Genomic DNA, 24904 nt, shown 5'->3' with positions numbered 1-24904 from the left:
GAACACAATATTGAAAAAAGAAGACACATAGGAGGGCGACGACAGAAGGACATATCAATGGCTAAAAACGAAAGAAACATTGTGCGTAACAATCACGCTACAAGAATGCAAGATCTGATGATCTCCATCGATGGAACTGTCCGGAAACGTACCTCGAGCATCTGAGTGACATCAACGGTTGTCGTCAATACGTTGGACTCCTCAGCATCTCCCTGAAAGACAGTACTTGCATTATTTTGGATAACAATAATTATAACTGAAAACAAAGACTAGAGGACGAGTACAAGGGTGTACCATTAGGTAAAATAATTACACGATCAATTAAAACTATTGATTTACATGCCTAAAAGAAGTCAGTGGCAGAATAGCCAAGTAAGATTACCCGATAGGCGCTTGAAGTGGCTGATGACTGCAATAACGACACGGATGGAGAATCTTCCGCCTTCATATTGAGTGGATACATAAATGGGGAAATTATTGTTAGCTAATGCTACACACTACCGCAAGGCCGAGAGATAAATACATAAACTTGACTCACCAGTGGAGGGATGTGGACGAATAGAGTGGGAATAGCGGTTGAGAGCAATTTTCGCCTCGCTCGCGGTGTGTTCTTCTTTATTAGCATTGATGTGGAGTACATGTCTGAGCTAAAGTGCCTGCTGCAGATGCGGTATCGATCACCCCTCTTGTCCGCAAAGACTTCTAGGACTCTACTTTCAAGCTCAGACGGTGGATATCCGCAATATCGGACCCATTCTCTTATCTGATCTATTGTCTTAGGGAAAACATGCATTATAGTACCTTCAGATTTATTATGGGTCTTCGAAGGGCAACCGCCAACGGAACAGGCAGGCATTGTGGAAAGTTCTGAAAAGTAAAGATCAACAATTCTCTATGAATACCAATGTAAACTCAGAACATGTGACTAGTTCCTTGCATGTACTGTCTTGAACAAAAAGAAATTGGACGCAAAATGATTATGGTACATGGCCTTACCTTGACGAACAAACAGTTAGATGCAGGGATCAGAGTAGTTTCTTGTCGTAGAACAGGGAGCAGTTCACAGGTTGCAAACTGAGGAGTTTCCTCGAAGTGGTCACGGAAGTTCACAGAGACGAAGAGCAGATAACCAGCACCTTCACGGGTTGACTAGCAAAGCGCAAAGAAGTGCTCATTAGAAATATGAAGTGGGTTATAAAGAATTCGAAACAGGGGTGTGTTTGTGAATGAATGACGTGTATATGTCGTGGCATTATGCAGTTTGCAGGGGGCCGTCCAGCGTGAGGGGGGGATGCTTGGCAGGAGACACGGGGTCTGGAGGTAGACATGGGAACAACAACCCATGCTCTATAGACCACTTTGAAGTGTACATGGTCTTTGGCACCTCTTGGCCTTTATCGCTCCCTGACAGCTCCACTTGGAAGCGCAAGTACCCCGGTGCGAACTGCCTTTGATAGGGCGGGGGGGGGGTGTGGATTAGGGCGCTGGTCGTGCAGACAAGACTCGTTTGCCGCAGGGCCTCACCAAGGAGAAGGCAGGGGGGTGAGTTTATAAATACCTCAGCCTCCCAGGAGAATATATGGGTGCAGTTCACCCTGGAGACCCTGAATGCCTAGGCAGTTAGTCAGCAGCAGGCTGGCCTGTGGTGGCAAGGCGGCACGGGCCAGAGGGGGTCATCTCTGTACCCGGTGCCCAAAAGGATGATTTATTATGATCAACCATATTGATTATTTACCTATAACCATGTTTTGTATCAATAAAATCCAACGGCCTTCCTTTTATTGCCAACGCTTGAACAAAGTGGTGTGGTAAGTATTTTTGGGGGAGGAGGCAAGGCCGGGAGGCTTGATGCCAACCCGCAAAATAACATATGTATGTCTGCTGCATATGGGTTCAACGGTTATGTGGATTGAAGGTGGGCGGCCAGCGTGAGGGTAGGATGCTGGCCGGAGACATGTGGTGTGACAAGACAAGGCACAGGAAGACTATTCAATGGAGACACACTAGATTCATTTAAAAAATCAAAACAACCATTGTTAAAATATATGTTGGGTTTTATTTTAGATCTTAATTTCAATTGAACATAAATAATAAACATTACACATTGTAAAGTTCCGGTTGCAGCACATCCAGGGAAAATCCGCGGTATTGTCCACTGTCGCTGGGGAAATGTTGTCTAATGGCAAGTACCGCACAGGCAGGTATTACTCTCCGAACGCGGTGTCCGAGCCTCCCGTGAAGCCACCAAGTGAAGCAACGATAGGCCACCAGCCTGTACCATCTGTGAAAATGAAAGTTGCAAACTGTATTAAAATGACAAAACTTTCTTATCACTGTCGATTCAGGTAAAAAATGTCATTCTGCTTTGAAAAAAATTCTATCTAGAAAATGCACAATATGGAACCAATTTACATGCATTCGAATGATATGTAGATGTCATTTTATATGTGGGAGACGACCATGACATAGTAGTGGCATCACTGACATCACAACCAGAGTATACTTACTCGTTACTCGGATTACGCGGACGAACAGTGCCGCGAAGTTCGTGCATAAGCACCATCATCATCCTCAACACCGTCCGTGAGAGGCAGGCTTCCCTGAACTCTGGCAGCTCGGTGATGCATTGCGGACTTGGCTCGCCTTCCGAAATGTAGGCCAAGCACCCAGAATTTTCACGGCAGCAGCAGTTCTCCTCCTCAGTTGGCATTAGCTCGCACCGATTGCACGTGCACCAGGTGGAGACGCCGTCCATGCGACATGGTCCAGGCTCTTCATCCGTTGACTGGTCCTCCCAACTGCCGTCCGAATCCCCATCGTTTTCTCGTGCCTGCCTTTCCAGTAGTTCCTCCTCGGTGTAGTCGGGCTCGTACATACACGGCATTATTGTAGCCATTGTGTGGTAAAGAAAGTAAAATAATTTACAGAGATGGTACAGGTGTTCACAAGGCCTAGAAGCGGCGAAGGTAGCTGACCAGAGCACAGAAACGAGTCACAGAATACTCAAAGTAACACAGAGAGAGGAATGGAATCGAAAATCTGCTGCTGTGTGTTGTGAAACGGTGTGTTTATACTTATTGAGGAAAGAGGCGTCCTGCCATTTCCATGGCGACACTTCATTAGCTGAGGCGCAGCGATTGTTGACACGAAACGTGCTTTGGCGTTGGGAAATGGGCGGTACGCGTCTGCTGATGTCAGGCTCAGGGGCGGGGGATTTGATTTAGTGCCGCAAAAGCAGGTGAGCCAGGGCGATGGGGGGAAATGATAGGATTATCAGAAAATGGCGGCTGATTTTGAGTGCGTTAATGGACGAAAAGTCGGGTAAGGTCCATAGGAAAGTTTTCTACGATCTACCGAGTTATGCTTAAAAACACATGGCCGAACCGTAGGGACAATAAAAAAAAAGTCCCGGAACTATCCTTTAATTATTGCTCCTTGTTATGCGCAACTCCTCCTTTCTGTCCCGCCCCCCCTCTCTTCCCCTTCCCCTCTCCCCACTCAAAGTTCTCTACCTCATCACCATGGCCATTTCCTCTCTCAATCTCCCCTCCCCTCCACAAACCCACTCCATCCCACCCCCTAACCACTCACTCAGGCACCGCAACCTTATCTACCCACTAATCACCCATACCCCCAACACCTTTGAAGTTGCCCTCTGGAATACCTGCTCGATCTGCAATAAAACTACTGGTGTTATTGACCTATTCTTACATCTCAACCTCCAATTTCTCTGTGTCACTGAAACATGGATCCCACCTCATAACACCTCTGTTCCCGCATCACTCACCTCTTCTTCATCCTCTTTCGAGCATGTCCCTCGACCCTCTGGTAGTGGAGGCGGCCTAGGCCTTTTCTTCCGTCCTCACTTTACCTCCTCTCCCTCTCCTCCTTCTCTTCCCACTCTCCCTTCCTTCGAATACATGTATAAAATCTTTAATTCCCCCCACGCTATATCTTTCCTCATCATATACCGCCCTCCTGGCCCTCCTGGCTCATTCTACGAAGACATCGACCATCTTCTCAGCCAACTCTCCTCCAGCCCTCCCCTCTAATCATACTTGGTGACTTCAATCTCAATCTTTCCACTAACTCCCCCTGCTCTCCTCTCAATCCTCGATTCCTACCTCCTTTCACCTCTCCCTTCCCATCCTACTCACCAATCTGGCTCTACCATTAACCTAATCTTTACCTCTTCTTTCTCTGCCTATCCCATCTCCTCTCTACCTAACTACCTGTCGGACCACTCCTCCTTACTCTGCTTCTCCCTCACCCCCGCATCCCCTACGTCTTCCTACCCCCTTCTTCCACCCCCTTCTTCCGCCGTGACCTACGTGACTTCAATCCTTCTCTCTACCTTACTTCCTGCTCTTCCTTGCCCCCCGCTCACACTTCTCCTCTCTTTCAGCCACTGAAGCGTCCTCCACCCTAACCTCCTCCCTCACCTCTGCTCTAGATCATCTTTATCCTCTCTCCTCGTTTCACCCTTCCCGCCGTACTGCTCAACCTTGGCTTTCTCCCCATCTTTCCTCCATGCGCCACCTTCTTAGGCGCTTTGAACGTTCCTGGCTCAAACACCCCACCCCTCCAACAAATCTGCATACTTCGACTATCACTCCCTCTATGACTCCTGTCTCAACTCTGCTAAGTGTACTTACTTCTCCGACCTTCTTCACACACACAGTCCTCCCATCCACGCCTCATCTTTCAAACCTTATCCCGACTCCTTTCTCCTCCCACCCCATATCATTCCATTGCCTCTACTCTCTCTGCCTCTGACCTTGACTCCTCCTTTTCCAACAAAGTCCTCAACCTCTGACAATCTATTCTCTCTTCCCCTTCCTATCCCCCCTCTACCCCCCCTCTCTTCTCCATGTCCTCATTCACTGAAACTGCCCTCACCTCCGTTCTCAACTCTCTCCTATCTGCTCGCTACTCTAAACACTCTTCTATTCTTATCCTACTTGATCTCTCAGCTGCCTTCGATACTGTTGACCACCCTCTTCTCTTCAACTCTCTCTCATCATTTGGCCTCAAAGACTCCATCCTCGACTGGTTCTCCTATCTCTCTAATCGCAAATTTTCAGTCTCCTGGGGTGGCCATTCCTAACCTGTCTTTCCTCTCAACCACGGTGTCCCCCAAGGTTCTGTCCTTGGCCCCTTTCTCTTCTCACTCTATACCTCCTTCCTTGCCCCCATTATATCCTCCTTTGGTGTATCACACCATTTCTATGCTGATGACACCCAGCTCTTCCTTTCCTTCTCCTCCTTCACACCTGACATCCACCTTAAGCTCTCTTCTTGCCTCTCCGCCATTAAATCCTGGATATCCTCTCACTTCCTTTCTCTCAACTCTGAAAAAACTGAGCTCCTCTTCTTCCCTGCCAGTACTATTCCTCCTCCCTCTCCTCCTCCCCTCATTTCCTCCCCCCCTCCCAACTCCCCTTCTCCCCTCATGCCCGCAACCTTGGTCTCCACATCGACCCCCACCTCTCTCTTTCTCACCACATCTCTCTCACTGCCAGATCTTGCCGCTTCCACCTCTACAATATCTGTAAGATTCGTCCTCTCATAACCTTCCATGCTACTAAGCTCCTAATCTCCTCCCTCATCTTCTCCAGACTCTTCTACTGCTCCACTCTCTTCTTTGGACTACCCTCCTCCCACCTCTCGCCCCTCAAATCCATCTACCACTCTGCTATCCGCTCCCTCTGCCTTCTCTCACCTCACGACTATCTCCTCTTCCTTCGACTCAGTAGGATGGCTCCCTTTTCACTCCCAGCTTAAATTCTATTTCCTCTGTCTTGTCTTCAAAGCCCTCTATTGTCTTGCCTCTCCCTACCTATCCTCTCTCCTCACTTTCTACACCCCTCCTCGCTCTCCCCGTTCTCTTCCTTCTTTCTCCCTCTCCTCCACCCTGGCCCCTTCCCGCTTCTGCTCCTTCCAACTTCTTGCTCCTTACCATTGGAACCGCCTTCCCCTCCCAATCCGCTCTACTACCACCTACCCCTCATTTGGCACCTCTCTAAAATCCTACCTCTTCCATTCATCCCCCTAGCTCTCTCTGCTTCCTCCTTCTCCACTGAATCCTCCTCCTCCTTCACCTCCTAACCCTCCTTTCTCACTTAGTCCCCCCCCCATATGCACTTAACCTCAACAATAATGTAAATTGTTCCCTGTACTGTTTTCTGGTTTGATTCAATGGTATGTGTTGCTTGTTGTAATTGCTTGTTCCTCATGTAAAACGGTTTGGCTTAAAGCGCTATATAAATCTAAATAAATACAAATAAATACAAACCTTCGGGACTAGGCGAATGACTTCCTTCTCCTGGTATTGGTCCACACACTCTTTTATAGAGTTCACAACAAAGCCAGGGGGAATTGCTCCCTTGCCTTGTTGTCTCTTGAGTATATGCAAAGGGCTTCAGTTTCTTCACCAGGAGAATGACTCCCTTCTCCTGGTGTTTGAGAATTATTTTCCGTATCTTTCAACTTCATGTTTATTTTGCCACTCTCTCACATTATTAGCAAAGTCTCAAATCCTTCTTTGGGTTTCAGTGGACTTGTCTCTGCCACTGTGATGAGGAAGATTGCCTCGGCTGTCTATTTCACTGGTGTTGAGGTCCCAGCCATTTCTCTGGTTGTCAGCAGACTTATGCCTGAGAGTGGGAGGTGGGAAGGGGAGAGTTTCTCTCTGCTCTGCAAGTGCCTCCCTCTAGAATAGCCTCCCTGCCCCTCTCAAAATGGAGCCTTACCACCTAAAGTTCCGGAAGCAATTTAAGACATTTCTTTTTGCTCGCTCTCTTTCTCTCCTCTGCTGACCTTCTTGGTCGCTGAGCTGACTGGTTTCCTGGTTACCCTCAGAGTCTCACTGGGTACCAGGCTCCTCCATGACCAGTCTCCCCTGCACTGCCTCCGGGCCACCGCGCACTGAGGGGATGTAACCCTACAGTCCCCTGCCTCCTTACACTTACCCAGGGCCATGCTTCCATGGTTGCTTGTCCCCAGAGCAATGCTGTGCTGATGGCACTTCCCTCTTCTCTTTCCCTAGCACTTCCCCCTTCTGCCTCCCCCTGCACTTTGCGTTGTTTGCACTTACACGATCTGAATGACACAAGGTCTAATAAGATTGTTTGTTTTGTCCTCCCTCTGTCTTCCCCCCTTGTCTTGTTAGACCTACAAACATTTGTGTCCAGGCGGGCTATAAATCACTTATCATATCATGAAGTTATCCCTTGGGATAAACCGTTTACAGATTGCTTTTAGATTCACAAGAACAAAATACACAAAATCAACACAGCCAGCGTCCGAGTGCCAGGGACTTTGTTAATACTTCATTTCTCTAATGTAATTTGTACTATTCTCTGCCATGTGTCACACATTTTACAGCTGCCCCAATGTGATGAGCTACTAGACATCAGATGTGACCTCTAACAAAGTGCGTCTTGAGAAAAGTAATTATGTGAGACATTTAGTAAAGAAATTAGATTGTGAGCCTAGAGTGGAAAATTCCTCAGATCCACCTGAAGTATACTGGCAATGGCTACTGGTCGAATTTAAGTCTCTTTTTGGCAAGCAACATCGATTACACTGACATTATTTTGTCTTGGAACACTAGAGACAATTCTCATTTCACATCAGAAGATGGCCTCCTTGCCAATATGCAGTTATTCTTTGTGGTTGCGTTACAAGAAACTTGGCTGTGGGAGCACTGTGATATAGACGGCCGCAGCATGGTGCAAAGACTAGCCATCAAAAGGCCTTTGGGCCACCCAAAGGGAGGTCTGCTGATTTCGATCAGACACCCCAGGGTGGGTTGTGATACTGTTTGGTCCAGAGATATGGTGCTGGCAGCCTTCATTCACTGTGATCAGCTAAAGACCTCGCCTATCTTAGTGGTTAACATATATATTCCTCTGAACAGAGTCTATAATAAAATAAACATCCAGACGGTAGCCTGCATTCTAGGAGAATGCGATGCGCAGACCCCCATTATCTTGCTAGGTGATTTTAATGCCATAATCGATAGTAGCACAACGTGCGATGATTATCCTTATGAATCAGGACCCCTTCGTTCCAATTCCTCCAACAGACAAGGCAAGGGTTGGGCTCATTAGTTCCAAGCACATAACTTGAATATACTGAATGGAAACTGTGCATGTTGAATACCAAACAAATACAAAAAAACTCATCCAAAATGCTGTACAGTTGAAGTAAAGGAGGCTTGATTCTGAGTTTGGTGGTGTGGTCAAATGCGGCAGTAAAATCTGTTATCCCCACTTGTATGCACTGCCAAATTATAGGGTTTAGGGATATAGTAGAGGAGCTATCGCAACCTCGATGCGCCAACATGTATGTGGTCCTCATCCTCTCCTCACTTGCGTTAACTCAGGCTTGTAGTGTGTCAGTTCGTCTATCCTACCTATTTCAACCCCAGATGGCCAATGCCCTCTCAGTATTGGCATAATTGACCTAAAAACATTTGACCTGAAACATGTAATTGCATTTTTTTACCTTTTTTTTCCACACACATGTAATTAAATATATAAATGGGGGTGATTCAGGGTATAGATTATGTTGAGGGGAAGTGGCGGGTATTGCAGGGGTCTCCCCTGCATTTCAGGTCAAACAAAAGGTCAAATAAATTTGATCAATTGTGATTAGGTCAAATGTTTTAAATCAAATAGACCCAAACCATGCCTCTCTACCTCTACTTCTCTGGAGTCGCTCAACTTCTCCCAATCCATCTGGTTTTCCAGCTATCTTCCTGATTCTACTCCACCACCTCTTGGTCTTTCTTACACTCCTTCTCAGCCTCTTTCTTTCTTATTCCCCTCCTACCTTTCCTCCTCTTCCCCTCCTCACTTTTTCTATTCTCCTGGATGTTTCTAAATTCCTTCCTCATCACCTTTTCCCCAGCTCCTCTTCCTCTCTGGCCTGTTCTCTACAGCCACCTCCTCTACTCTCCAACTTCACCTCTTTCTGCCCTCCTTTCTCCAGTCACCTGCACAGCACCTCCACCGTCTCCAAAAGTCCACACCTTCGAGGTTTACGTAGGGCCCTAGTCCCAGCCCAAGGTACTGCGCTCGCTCAGCTGATCTCAGGCGTGGGAAATGTTATATGCAAGAAACCGATTGGTTGTATACCCGACTGCGACTTCCGTGTCGCTCTCTGAGCCCAGTCTACCATTTTTGTGGTCCTGTGCACTGAGCTTTTATCTGGGCTCTGCCATCTTGGTTGCTCAAATAGACTTGTGTGAGACAAAGCCAGCAAAGTGGAGCTCTGCGCCCCATGGTCTCAACTTACTTTCCCACACGGGCGAACTGAAGCTGGTAAATGTAACAGTCTTTGGACGGATTGTCTTGTGCACAAACATTGACATCTATTTTACTGTTTATGAGTTTTCTATATCCAACCCTTAGCCCCGAGCAAAATCCCTTACACTAACTGGAACTAACCCTGATGCAGGCAGTTTTGTAGAGAACTTACACTTTTGTGGTAAAGCGTATCTTGGGGTTTACCATACCTGTGAAGGGCGATTTAGTCAGTTGACTTCTTCATATAATGAGTGTCCCTTAAAGGAGCAGGGCTACATATTTGCGGCGTGTGACAAGACCCTGCCACATGAATGAGTCTCGTGGGTTAAGCCAGGGAATTCTCCCCACACCATCCCAAGGCCCAGTATCAGTTAGCGGGTGACAGCACCCAGCCTCCATAGCTAACCCCTCCCTTTAGCCCAAGTGTCAGGCAGAAGATTGCGTCACACTGCTTGAGAAGTCAAATGCTGCTAAAGAACTAAAGCAAAAGTTTAACACCCTAAGAATTAAAAGATTTACAGATTTCACAAAGTACAGGATTTTTACCAAAGACTCTTCTTTGTTAAGGACTCGGACCTCTCAGTCTATGACAAACATTATGATAAAATATCTTTGCTCCAGGCTTCTTGTGGAGAGAAACAGAATATAGATCAGCAAGTTACATAGAGTTGAAGGCCATTCAATAATTGCAAGTCATAAATGTTCTAGTATCCAAAGGATCCTCCGCTCGCTTTGATAGAATAACAAACTATGACTGGAGCCATCGTTCTCCTAGTTCTGGAGCCAGAGAAAGACTAAACTGACCAGCCTCTATATATACCTATTGCATGAATAAATAGAGATTGGAAGATCCACTCAAGGACCTACGGAAATCGGCTTTGAAAAACAACGCCCCGCCTAGCAGAACCCAATCACGGATTGAAAGTCAGACCTTGGCAACACCAAACAGGGATCACATCTAATTGGCATTTCTTAAAAAAGGCGGGAGGTATCAGTAATTGCCTCATTTCACACACAGAAAAATCCTTAGTAAACTGGGACTTTAGTGGGAAGGGCATACATAAGTATGGTTTTCTGAAAATGTTAGTTAAACATTATGAAATGATGCCAATCCCTCGAATAGAGTGCGACTCAATGGCTAATTATGCCAATAATTGTTGGGAGGAAGGAGTCCAGCCTGGCCATGGAGCCACATATACAAAACACAAGAAATAGTAATGAGATTCACATCATACGGCACATCAATGTGATCAAAAGAACTGGTTGGTGTGCCGATAACTTGCTACCCTCCTTTCTAAAAATATCCTCCTCCCTATCAAACTGGATTTGGGGAGGGGTGGCACTGAATTTAACAGCTAAAAACAGAAAGAAGAAAAATAAAAAGAGCGTCCCGCTTCAATTGGCATGCAACTGAATCAAATACTAGAGGCATAAATATTACAGTCACATTTAAGAGTTACTAAAGGGCCAGCAACCATCCTCTGCTTTCTCGTCCAAAAGACAGATATTGACAGGGACAATATTAACCATTTTCATAGCTGGGATAGAGTAGAGTGCATCCAAATAAACAAATGTATAAGTAAGGTGTTTGTATTATTACAATCTCTCTGTTCCGGAGTCCGGGATAGCCTAAATATACATATCCATTCTCCCAATAGACGCATTGCCTAAAGGTACGTTGAAAGAAGTATTGGGATGCTGCGAAATATACTCTCCCTCCACACCGCCATCACACAGATCCATTGAGATTACTGCAGTGCCTGCCAAAACCTGATGGACCAGCTGCAGTGTGTGTTGTAAACATATTTATAAAAAGACACAAATAAGAGTGGCTCATTGTGGTCGCATTACACTCTATAAAGGAAAATGAATATACATTTCCAGCTGTACTTTTGAACCCCAGAACAAAGTGTCAAAAATTCTGCACAGCTACAGCTTGGCCTCATTTGCTCTTACATTTTAGATCCAACTCACAATCACAACCGTGTGCACAAACCGTGGTATGCGCAATTGCATCTGTGATAACACACATATTGCACAAGCATGGCAATTTACAAATTGCCCACGAGCCACAGCCATTTCTATGCACAAAATGGCGTGTTAGTGCAATTCTCTATATGATGTGCGCACACAAACTTTTAAAATAATACATTATATACTATTTTATACCGCAAGTTTTGATATCAAATGCAATGGTAGTCTATTTTTTTTTCCTTCTTTTAAATTTGAGTGTCTTGATTGTTCGCAAATGTGATTGGATTGTGTATATTCACTTTTTTACTTTTTATATGTCTTTGTTGAATGTGCTAAAAGTAAAAAAATTGGCTAGGGCACAATAATATATAAAAAAAAGTAGGTTTTTCATTGGTTGAAATCACCAAATTACAGGATAAAATCATTTTCAGGCATAGCAGCAAATAATTCAAAATTGTGGCACAATGAGTTACAGTCGTTGAAATCAGTGCTGTTTATGCAATAAAAAGAAGGAATCATGAAATATACTAATGCTTGAGGTCAGCCCACCTGTATCATAACTACACTGATTACCGGTCTATCAAATGTATAAGCAAAGTTGGATTTCTATTTAAATAATGTCACTTTATAGGTTTGAAAACTACACCTGTACTTCCATATGGCATTTTAAAAGCCACATCCTGAATTGGACATTTTTTCAGATGTAACCTGCTGAGTGTAACGTGTGCTGCAGCTTGTGCGAATCAATGTTCACGTGTTATACTGCAGCCCTCGAACCCCCCAGGGGTTCTTTGGCATTTACATTCCATGCTTTTGGAAGCTAAAATCCCCATCCACCCACGCCCATCCATGTGTCATGCAGATCTAGCAGTCACTCAGTCAAACAAGAGCCAGCAGGGAAGTGCTGCTAAATAGAAATGTTATAGTGTAACCAAATTATTTCTTTTTTAAATATTCTGTATAATTTGCTTTTAGACGATTACCCATTATTTCTACAATAAAGGTTAAAACCTGGCTGTGCCAATTCCACATTAATGATATATTCGCTAATACTCAGCAAACGCAGAACAGATTTATTTATGATAACTGAACTTCAGGACAACATAAAAACAAGCAGAACACTTAGCCTTCATGTTGAAAGCCCACATATCTTCAAACTGGTGAACAAAGCCATTGGCAAACTGATGTCACTGTACATATGTTTGCAATATTCCATTATGAACCGCTATTGCTACCTTGACCCAACCGTTTTAAACTTGGATTAGGGCTGTAATGCACTAGTCATACAAATATGTTATTGCTAGCACAGACACACCATGGGCCTCATTACGAGTCCGGCAGTAACCTGCGGTTTCTCCGGCTCGGTTACTGCCGGAATCGAATTACCATTCCGCCTCCTTGATTCCCGGAATTACCGGGGCATTACAACCCCGGTGACCGGGGAATTCCGGAGGCGGAATTCGGTAAATCCCCATTCCCATTGAGCCCCACAGGACTCAATGGGAATGGGGACCATGGAAACACCGGCACCATCTCGTGATGGTGCCGGTGTTTCCACGTCCGCCTGCAGGCGGGCGGTGTTAAAACCGCCAGGTCAGACCTGGCGGGAATGACACCTGCAGGACTCTGAATCACCCGGTATGGAAATAACGGTGGCGGCTGGTTTACCGCCACTGTTATTTCCATACCGGGTGACTCGTAATGAGGCCCCATGATATCATGAGAGAAATTAATGAAGCAAAGGTCTGTAATTGTAATATCTTCTACCTTCGGTTCCCGGAGATACTAAAATAGAGACATCAGAAAATTCTAAACTCTGGCACAAGGATTATATTGGGAGGGAACATGCTCACTCAATCCTTGCCATTTCTACAAAAATGTTAGTCTTCTGATTGTCTTAGTATTCCATTTCAACACCTCACAATCAGGCACTAGATCATTCCTGGAAACACTCGACACAATGTAAGATATGAGATTCTCTTACGAATCACCTGCCAAGGCACTCATCCATAAAAACACTTAATAACAAAATAGGAGGAAGTAAGAAGGAAAATCTAGATCATTTTCCCAATGTTTTGGCCTAAACGGATGGCAGCCATACCAAAATATCACAAACCACTGAAATTCCAAACCAGTGAACCATATACCATGTAACTTCCTTGTAGACTACCTTGACATAATGCCAAAATATGCGAACGAGCAATAACTAACTAGAGCAATTACTAACTACGCTATAACTTTTAGGCAAAATAGACACAAAACAGCTTTGCCTGGCAACTTTATTTTATTTCGATATACAAGGTGCCATTTGAAAAACACGTCACTTTAAGATGCCAGACTTGGTGTGACTGCCGCACCATTACTAATGTCTTTTAACTATGTGACGAATCTGGGCTAATTTGCCCCTTTGCCCTAGAGGTGAGCAACCCGCTTTGAGCATAGGGAGGTCAGCCTGCCCCGCAAGACCCTTCCTAGGGGTCTGGGCAACTGGGACCTCACTTGGAGTGACTGCCCTCTTGGGGATAAAGACGCCCATTCCTGTAAATAACTCCCTGTGCAGAGTACATGGTCTGCTTATATGGGACTCGGAAAGACTGTTAACTCTGTTTTGGATTCACCACATAGTAACATTTCTTCAATCTCTTTGGCAACAGGCAATGCTGGATCCCGCCTGAACTCCACAGTCAAAGAGGGACAACCCTCACCCACCCCTTTTGTTTGTAATGACGTACATAAAACCATGAGGAAACTTGGAATGGAGGAGGGAGAATCCTACGCAGAGACAAGTCTCTGACGGGAGGCCCTCGTGGAGGGGCAGAGCCAAGCTAGACTGAAGAGCCGGCAGTAGCAAGGAGAGTGAGCAAATCGCTAGCAAGACACCAGAAGGCTGGCGTCCTGACCTACCAAGAAGCCAAGGTCGGGAGAGAGACAGAAAGTAAAGTGACCTTCTTGCCTGGTGGTGTGACCACACGGAAGCCGTGATGGGCCTGGGGCCTGTTAACTGACACAAGACCAGACCACATCGGAGAGCTCAGATACCCAAGCTGCCAAGCTGAGCAGCGGAAGGAAAGCGAATGTTCCCGAAGAGTTAATGTCGTTGAGAGGAGCGAACAGTGAAATCAGAGACTGGGAAAGCCACAAGGGTTACGGGAGCCAAGAAAACCCAAACAGGCAGGCGCCCTACCGAGGCCCTGATAACACAAGCATGTCAGATGGCCAGAGGGCTTTGGGGAGCCCTGAGAAATCAAGAGACATTAACATTCGGGACTGGGAGAGCTACAAGGGTTACAGAAACATGGAAAACCCTAAGAGGCAGGCTCCGTATCGAGGCACTGCTAAAGCAAGCCTGTCAGAGGGCCCGAGGACTTTGGGGAGTCCTGAAAACACGAAACATAGTGAACAGAAGTGGGAGGAGAGGGAAACTGGAGGGTTCCATTGTCCAAAAACAAGACAAGGACAGTGTCACACACCAAGTGAGAAATTACGGAGTTGTGTTAAGAAAGTCATCTTAAAACCCTTAACATGTTACAATTTTGTCAAACTCCTTCTTCTGGTTCGCCACAATGGCCTCTGCTTTCAGAACAAGCCTGGATCATGAATTCATATACACTGAAATGGCTAATGCAGTTTCACAGTCTTAGTTGGAGGATCTTGTGAAAAAGGCCAAGCTGTTGAAGACGAGCACATCACACATATCAAAATGTCTGCTCTAAGGTACTTACTACAAATCTGCTATTGACTTTCTCCAGGATCTGCTTTTCGTTCAGTGCCATGGCTTCTCCCTTTCTCTTCTTTATCCTCTTCTTCTCCAGTTTTTTACAGGCGTACATCTTTCCAGTTGCTCGAACTTGGCAGGCGCAGACCTACAACAGCAAAGAAAAGAGCACAGAGTGAAGACCATCACCTGCTCTGTGTAATACAGCATGTTCAGCCTAGGCTTGACACTGGGGAGATCTTATTAAAGACACCATGTTCCAACAGTGTGTCACACATGGTAATCTAGTGAAGAAACAACATTATATGCAGCCTGGCCATTCTTGGAGAACCTACTTGAGGTGGGGAAGGACCTATTTTGACTTGGGCTGAAGACAGCTACGCCATACTGGGAAGGAGCATGGCAATGCCCTTTACCTGTGCCTCTAATCTATCTTTGATCATGGTGGAACTGGATAAGAGGTTCATTGCATAGGTTTGGTGAAAGACATGAGAACTATGAGGAGTCAGAAAAGCGAGGCATAAATGTTTTTAACAAGAAGCCATTTTATTAACTTAAAAGGGTTTGATAAACACCTCACTTTCCCTATCCTAACGTGGTTTTCCCTGCCAATGAAACTAAGACTAAAGGAAAACACTCTAAAAAGGTTTCTGTCCCTCACACCTGCATATATACAACAAAACAGGCAGGCATTAGATGGCTGATCAAACTCAATTATATAATAATTATTGGTAAACACAGTTTTATAACCAAGGTTCCTTGATATCTGGGTCAGTTCCACCTTCCCCACGATTAAAGCAGGATTCTTAGATAAAAGTTCCAGTCAAGAAAGTTCTTTTCAGTATCCAAAGTCTGTTTGAAAATGCAACACAAAGATCTCTTCAATCCAATTGGCACTTGGCCCAAGTGCGACAAAAATGTTCTCTTCCAAGGTAACTGTTCAAAACGTTCACATTTTTCTGCTTCACACTTTTCTGCTTCAACAAAACCAAAAGACATATCTTTGCACTCTTTGATTATTCACTATCTTTCTCTTCATATACAATAAGATTTTGTCAGGATGAGTTTCTATCCCAATTCAAATCATCACGTTTTAGTGGCCTTGCCACTTTCCTCCACAACCTTCAACCACACTGTAGTACCTAAATATTTTCTTCCTGGTTCCCTAACCTGCCTTGACTAACCACTAAAAAGTATCTTTCCTAGTATACTCGCCTGCCAGGATAACCCTCCTACTACTACTACCAGTAGTCAGTGTTGAGGTCAACTTCAAACTTCATAAAGATCTTCAACCTTCAACAACAATGAACTTCATAACTTCTTTCAAAAGGACACAATACCCATTGATGCCATTTGTTCCTCTGACTTATTTGCCCCATATAATGCAGGTTAATTTCCTCCCCTCCTTGATAATGATTACAAAGAGGGCTTCTTTCCTGCAACCTTTGGATTTCTTATGCTCTGCCAATTATCTGCCGATAATGTCTCTGATTTTGTTTTCTTTCTCTAGGAAAACATATTTTTCTCTTATTTATTATTGCATCTCTTTGGCTAAGGCAATGCTAGTTTTCCTGTTCTAGTATTGCTCCCTCTTAACTTTGGCAATGGTAGGTATAATAGTTTTCAGACCTTGCCCCCTTTCTTTGGCTTAGGCAATACATGTTCTTTTGATTAAGTATTGCCCTCTCTTTACTTTGGCAACAATGAATATAATCTTTCGGTTTCACATTTTTCTTAATGTAGGAATTATTCCCAAAGTACTTTAACTCACTAGTTTGGTATTCAAAATGTCTCTTTCCAGACAACGGTTTGTCACAGAGCGCCCCGGGGTCACCTCGCATAGGCAAACTCGCTGGTCTTCCTCTGAGCTTCCTTCCGACCCACTGCTGGTTCAACTTCTGCTTCCCGTGTCAGGATTTAAATGCCTGGCCGCTTTCAGTCACAACTCCTGTGCTTGCGCCTTCTGTGTAGGGAGCTAGATTCACTCCTTGCATACTCCGGTGCTCACCAGCCACCAAAGCACCGCACAGAACTGGGAGAGCTCCTCTCTCCCGCGGGAGAGTCAGCCTCCACACCGCTTCCCACTGCAATGTCTCTGCAGCTGAAGGTCTCAACATTTACGACTCTCTCAGGGCTGCAATGCTCTGGAAAGGCAGCAGCATGCCCAGAGTCTTCTCTCTGCTTCCGCTGCACGCACGGATGATAAGTTCTTTTACTTCTTCTACTGCCACACTTCCTGACCTGCACCTGAGGGGGATTTAAATAATCGAAATTCCCACTTAGGTGTAGGTTGTCAGAAACACCAGACTGCATACTGCAGTTCTGTACCTCTGAACCATTCTTCCTCATCCCAGTACCCATGGCATTATGGGACTTGAAGCCCCTAATGTTCTTGGGTCTGTTTTCGCCACATACTTCAATTTTACAATAAGCCATAACAATTGTGGGATCACTAGGGAAGTCCGCAAAAGGGTTTTCCCCATTTCCCTGACTTGGGTACCCTCCCATGTGATCCTCCTGCAGAATACCACCCCCAGGTTCTGGATCAGGAAGCGCCTGCCTTTCCCTGGCTTCATGAGAAGGGCTCCTGGCCAGGGTTTGTGGGATGATCAGCTCTGAATCATCAGAGAACCTACAACCTACCACACTTTCCATGCCTTTTTACCGCAGCATGCTGTAAATCTTGGGAGAGCTTGCCTGAGTTTTAATATGTCCAGTAGAGCTCTGCATTGGTGTCCACTGTGATGGCCACCAGGATCTAGGAGTTTTCACAGAATGTGCTAACACAGGAATTCTGCACACAGTGAAAATTAACACAGCCCTTCTACATTTAAATGATGCAATTCCAGAAGGTATCTGTGGTCTCTGTGAGAACTCCATTGTGGACTTTATATGCTGCTGGGATCAGAAATTGCAGATCAGGGTAAAAGGAATGGAATGCTAGTCAGTCGGATAACTTTATTTTGGGATAACAATAAACCATAAAATATAGCAGAAAAGACCATAAAGAACTTTCGACACTGTAATACAGATAAAATGTAATTGGAACTTGAAAAGATAAGCATAAATGTATCTAGAAGACATCATTCATATGTACTTACCTAACCTGCAGGTCGATGAATACCTTCAAATAATAAGCACACAGTGCTAAATTACATGTAAGTGCAAACCGAGGACAAGAGCATTAGGCAACCAGAATGAAAATGTAATCTTTGAAAAAAAAACACCCGCAACACAACCGTCAAAATCAGATCGTACAAAGTGCAGCAGTGTCCAGGAAACATAAGCCTTAGTCAGACTTCCGTATTACGTGCCAGCACATTAGTAAACATAAATGATTGTCCCCATTCATGAGCTATGCTTATTGTAAGGAGGGTATTCATTTACTGTTATAAAAGCGCTTTATCTGCTTCACAGAAAGAGATTTGTGAAAGCACAGATTTCCATGATTAAAACCTGGTTTGAAAAAAATAGGACCATCCAAATACAGTTGCAAGACGCCCTAAATACAGGTGAAAGACACCCTTAGACCAGATGAGATCAAATGTTTTATTTGTTGATTTGTTCACATAAAGCAGTGTCCTGTGGTCTTCTCGTCGTTTCAGGGGAGCCATTTTAATTCGAGCAGTCATAGGTTTATCAAGCGATTATCAAGGCAGCCTACTACATTAACATCTTTAATCTCCTTAAATATATGATTGACTCAGGGAACAGATAAGGCAAATTACTTTTCCAAACATCATTCACAAAGAACTGGGATGAAGTTGCTTTGGGCTTATGCAACACATTAAATTATAATAAAATAGGATTCGAGCTCAAAAGATCTATCAAATAACTTAAACACAATTCTTTATGAATGGAACATAGATAAACTGTGACGGCAGGTCCAGTAGACTTTTTCAGAATGAGCTATGGTTCACTTGTAGCCTTTCCCTTGGTTGAAATCCCAAACACCTGAGCCATAGAGCGCCAGCAACTAAACCTTAGCCTCATAAGCTCATAAAATGAACTTGACGGGTTGCATTTTAAGGGTTTTGTGCAAATACAAAAATGGCCACCTTTGCATGCAGCATCCAGCCGATTATTTCATCATTTGTCGTGAAGTAGATAAGTTAGATGTGTATAGTGTGCCTAAATGATAAGACCTTCCATTTTTAATTAGATGTTCGTTTGATTTAGATGAGCAGACAGGATAATGCTTTTTGGGGTTTGAGAAGTCCACCGCTTTGTTGCATTAACTATTCATTCCAATCCATTCATATTCTCTGTAAAAGCAGTGATAACTAACTGTTAAGCTTTGGGAGATCGAGCAGGTAAAACACTGATTTGCGTATGACAATAGATATTAAAGTGTCCCCGACATGATGGACATCAGCCTAAAGATGAACTAAAATGGCGTACAAGAAATTAGTGAAAAAAATGAAAAAGTAACAGAGATAATAATTAATCTTTTATGACACGCCATCATTCAAACGTGTGTTGCTCTGTGTTGGCTTGCTTCAAGACAAACGAGTTGCCCCTGAGCTATCCTCCCGGCCCAATAGATATCCCTGATGGACTCAACACTAAAGGAGGGCAGTCAGAGTACCATGCCTACTTCATCTTACAATGGCAGTGCTGAGCGGGTTTAGCACCCTCGAAACCCTCGGTAGGTCGATCAGTATACCCTGCTTCAATAATACTGACCATAGTTTCTCTCGGTTGAACAAGTCAACGGCTGTGGCCAGATCCATAAAAGCAGCATGCATCGATTCTTTCTTGTTACAAGCGATTTAGCAGCAATCAATTAGAAATTGAAGCCCTCATGCATGGTATCAATACTTTCATGAAGTCAATTAGGAGGGTGCTACAATATTATTGCAATCCAACCATTATGGTAAACATGTTATTATTTTCCCAGTTTAAGAGAACCACATGAATAGAAATCGTTCTATAACTATTTGGCAGTGATATGTTGTCTTTCTTGAATTTATGGACGATGGCTTTACCCAGGAATCTGACATTCTTTGTAATTGAATCATGGTGCTAAAAACGGTACATAGTAATGGAACCCAAATATCTGCCTTGTACTTATAAACATCAATTGGTGTGAAGTTCGGTTCAGATCTTTTGTTAGCTTTAAGGTATTCAAGGAATAATCTCACTTCTGTTAGTGCGTAATATCTTGGAGGTGTATTTGATTGAAACTCGGCACACTCAACAGTACCCTCATCAACAACCAACTCCTGGAGAGTGGACCTCATTACAGGTATGGGAAAAAAGGTGGGAAAATCACAGTTAACTAAATTACTGCCACTTTACAACTGTTTTCATGCACCACCAAACTCTAAATTCACCTCCAAAAACCAGCGGATTTAACAAGGCGGGAATTACCACTCATTGCAAATCTGCAAAAATCCCCATGGAGTCGTATGGACTTCAAAAAACTCAGTCAATCCGACAGACCAAGTGGCAGCAATGGTACATAAAAATGGCAGGATTGCTACCATGCTCATAATAAAGCCCAGTGTCTTTTCCTTTCTTATAAAAGGCAGAGAAATTCCTAACCTAACTGTCTGCAGACCATTAGTTATACCATCCGCCATTCTCCTACTTTTAGGCCCATGTGCCAAAAGTCACATCATCAGTAAGTTCATCCCATCCTATTTCACCAAACTCCAATTTTCGTGCTGCCAAACATGAGTTCTAATACTTTCTGGCTCTAGAGATCAAGGGCTTCCTGGGTTATTTTGACGGACGGCACATAAAATCCTCAATACCTGCCCTAATTGACTGTAATTCATCTAGTAACTTGATTGGGCTAGATGATTCAGATAAGCAGTAATCCATCGCAATCAGATTCTCTAAAAAAGACTATGCGCCTGTTCCTAACTGTCTAGTTTCTCCCCATGATGTTTTCCCTTAGATGTAAAATCAAACTCCAGTAGCCTAAAAGTGGTTTTATTCATTGTCAAAACAAGATATGTTCAAATAAGTGATGACGTGGAATAATCACTTTCAAAACACAGAATTATATTCAATCAATCAATAGTTTTCCCATGAGGTAGAGAAACAAAAGTGTAATCAACAGTGTATTTTCTTTGATGCCCAGAAAAGGGAAAATGACTGAGCATGTATGCAAATAGATACCCATTGATAGATATAAGACCCATTCGTACATTATGCTACGAAGGATGAGACACTGTGTGTCCACCCGATTATCCAACATGTTTGTTCTCAAAATCCCCAACATTCCATCTACCCAGTCATCAAATGGAGCATACAGATGACCATTTCCCAACTTCAGGTTAAAATCCCCATGCGTAATGAAGAGAGGGGAGAAATACACAGATTGGTCCAAAATATAAGACATTTCCAATTGAACGAGTGAATAATTCCCTCTCTTTTAGCGAGAAGGATTATAACAATTACAAACTAAACGAGTGAAGAATAATGATAAACCAGGAAACCTCCACACAATCCGTGAAAATATACTAATTCTGTAGACATCATTATGGTGGAACTCTCTGTGGCATGTGGAGTCTCTGCGAGAACACCCTTGCGGTGTTGCTGTATGGTCTTGCAGCAGGGATCAGTATGTGCAGATGGAGGGATCATGCAATGTGTATTCCAGTGTTTTTCCCAGCATATACACCAAGAAAATTGAGGCTGTTGCTGTCCATCTCTGCCTCCATTCTATAATATTATAAATACACCTATGAATATTTTGGTAGACGAGCGATTATTTGTAATGCCACAAAGTAAAGCCCTCTGAGCAATAAATCTAACCAAGATTTAGAGTCCACTACGAAAGATTATGTAATCCACCCAGTTGCTTGATCCCTTCACGCTCCTAACCATGTTGTTGCTGAATAATTGGCTAATGGTTTACATTGTATAGAGAGGCCTTGTTGTCTCAGAAGGAAATTCAATCGAATTCCATTCAGGTTCCAAGAGTAGTTCTCTTTGTGTAGTTTTGGAGTATTTTAAAGTGTTACATCATCTGATACCCGTTTTGTGCATTCTCAAGACTTCAGTAAGTACATGTGGTTGATGCAAGTGTGTTTTGAAGAGATTAAGTGTGATTGAAGGGGAGGGATACTTCAAAGGGTTTCGGACAGTGGCATTTCACTGACGGGCATCCCTATAAATTGACTTGGTATTGCATATTATTCTGGCTCTCCAAAACAACACTGGAAACAACAGTGCTGCTGGAATAAAAGGCCATGCCATGAATTCAGCACCCTTTCTGTGAAAATCCATTTAAATACTCATGGGCGCCTCTCCACGCAATGCTCACTTCACAACACAATGTTCTAGAACCACATCTGCATAGCTGTTCTTTCATCTTTATTTTCATTTATATGGCACATACTGTAAACTGAATTGCCTCTTGGCACTAGCAAGATAGTGACAGGAACACAAAGGCACTCAATGGTGGAGGAGAGGGAAAATAAGAGAGAAGGAACAGAGAAAGGCCAATGGGCAAAGAGTGGCAAGGTAAGGGATATAAAGAAACTGCATTAGTGGAATGTGAGCAGGCAGGTTAGGAGAGGAAGATTGGGCTTGTGGCCCTGAAATGTATCAAGGAGTTAATGGCTTTAAGATTAGGAGTCAGGGAGTTCATAAGGCATGGGCCAAACAAAGAAAAGCATGTTTCTCCTTTACTCCTGCAGCTTGATGAGAGAACCGTGAGAAGGTTGGTGTCTGACGAGTGGAGAGTTTTCCATGGTGGGTAAAGAGAGATTTGTTTTACAAGTAGTGGGGGCAGTCCATGAATCCCAACAATTTGAACTTGTTCCTGGCCACCACCAGTGAGGCTTTGATAAGTGGTTTGAAACTATGTGATATTATTTAACACCAAACCTCTAGGGACCAGCTAAGTCTTTGGTTTCTTGATGATGAATAACTTTGAAGGCCAGTAGACCTGCGTAAAGTGAGTTACCGGGATCCAGTCTTAAGCTGGCAAGAGCTCCATCCACCATGAGACGATTCTCCTGGGGAACACAGAGGATCTTGCGCTGTCATTTTAGCTGGGAGGAGTTTTCGACCACAGTACTGATTTTTCCGGGCAGTGTTACTTTATTGCAGAAATGTTATAGCAGTAAAGGATTTTGTGTCCTGAATATAAAAAAAAAAATGGAATCACACGGTTGTCCCCTGTGCAATGTGAGGGAGGAGTGACAAGGAATCCTTTCTGAACATAAGGGGTAAAGGTGAAGGAGGGCAGAAAAAGTCACAGAAAAATGATCTGCGAAATAGTGGCCCCAATCCATTTGGCAGTTTCGTGTCATATCGGCGCCCCACAGGAGACCAAGGTTTTGTGCAACAGGTTTATTGGGGAATGATTACCCAGAGTAGGAGGAAGGCATGCAGAGGGAAGGCATGCAGAGGGTATCAATTTGCTCGAGAAGATGCGCTGGTCCTATTATAAAAATTACAGTTTTGGATAGACTAAGCGTAAGGATATTGGTGATTATGCAGGACTCAACGTACAGCAATCTTTTGTAGATGGCAGATAATTGTTATTTTACCGCCGAGATGCAAAAGTCAATCTGTGTAGCACCCACATGGCAACAAAACGGGAGATTTTATTACCTGAGAGTTTTCATTAATTATTTAACATGGCTTTTCAAATGAAAAAGTGATAGGGTAACCTTGGGGCACTCCAAAAGGTGCAGGATTAGGATGGGGGATAAAGTTGCCTCACAATCTTTCTGTTCTGAAGGAAAGAGCTAAACCGGTAATTAAGTTGTTTGAAACTCCTGCAATTGACTGAAATATCTTCAATAGGACTGACTGAGTGGTCGACCAAATACAATGCAGCAGAAAGGTCAAGCAGGATAAACGCTGACAGGCTGCCAACTTCAGAGGCGTGTCCTACACCGAGACCAAAGCCGATTACATGCTATGGCAGCGGCAAAATCTAGAAAGGAGATGGCCAGCAGACACATTTTCTTTGACATGTTTGTGGGTCTTGTTAGAAGAGAGTTTTTCAATTTTGCCTCACCAAGTGAAGCCAGTGATTGGTCAGGGGCTTCCACCAGTTTCTCTGGAGTCTTGGGAGGGTTTTATGTAGCAGAGCAATAATCAAGGAGTATTTCAATGAGTTAAGAACCGATTCCGATGACGAGTTCGGACAACGGAAGAGTGAGAATGTCTGCATGGATTGCCACAAATGAGATGGGACAGGGGTCTGCAGCGTCTCTTAGCTGGCTGCAGTGCTTTAAAGAGTTTCTTGGTGGAATGCTAAGAAACCTGTTGATGAAATGTCAAAGCAGGTGTACTCCAATTTAAGGTGGTAGTTTGAAATGAGTCAGTGGGTCGGTTGGAGGAAAAAGATGAAGGGGTACAATCTTTGATTTTTCTCAAACATTTGAATGAAGAAAGAGGAAAGGTTGCCGCACAGATCAAGAGACTGCAGAATTGTTGAGGCATTGCAAGCAACAGAGATGAATGAGCTAACAGTTAAAAAAAGGTCTTAATGAATGTCAATTGCCTCTCATTTTAGAGATGTATTATTAACTTTAGGCAGCAAGTATGGCTTCATCGTAGGCAGTGTGTCCATCAGCCAGTGCTTTTTTTGCAGCAGGGGGGTCTAGTCATTTGTGCCAAACAGTCTCTAATGTTTCCCCAATTCTTTTTAAGGTGTTGGAATCATTAAACCAGATATTGTAAGGTGGTCTGGACCAGGCTTTCCAGGGCTTGGTGATGCAAGAGGCAATGATCTGGGAGAAGGTATGGAAGAAAAAGTTCTGTCTATCCTCAGCAGATGTGGGGTAACGGGAGCAGACAAGAGGGAATCAGAAAGGAGTTGTTTGAACTTGGATAAGGCCCTCTTTTTGTTAGCAGTTGGTTAGGATTTCTGATTGAGGCCGGGAGGAGTTAGAGTTGTGGCGAATGATGGGCTAAGCAGGTAATG

The 24904-nt window shown here is 44.0% G+C and overlaps 1 protein-coding gene across 1 annotated transcript in view; it reads right to left on the bottom strand.

The window, feature by feature from the left end:
- LOC138491423 (G protein-coupled receptor kinase 5-like) overlaps window positions 1–24904 on the bottom strand; it is a 901946-nt gene that overhangs the window by 164982 nt on the left and 712060 nt on the right. The window contains exon 8 of the mRNA XM_069617943.1: window positions 15011–15151. Coding sequence (XP_069474044.1) covers window positions 15011–15151 — 141 coding nt within the window. The remainder of the gene's footprint in view (window positions 1–15010; window positions 15152–24904) is intronic.

Source organism: Ambystoma mexicanum, chromosome 10 (genome assembly GCF_040938575.1).
Source record: "Ambystoma mexicanum isolate Mex_15411 chromosome 10, UKY_AmexF1_1, whole genome shotgun sequence".
NCBI classification, from domain to species: Eukaryota; Metazoa; Chordata; class Amphibia; order Caudata; family Ambystomatidae; genus Ambystoma; species Ambystoma mexicanum.
This window is presented reverse-complemented; position numbering and strand designations above follow the sequence as displayed.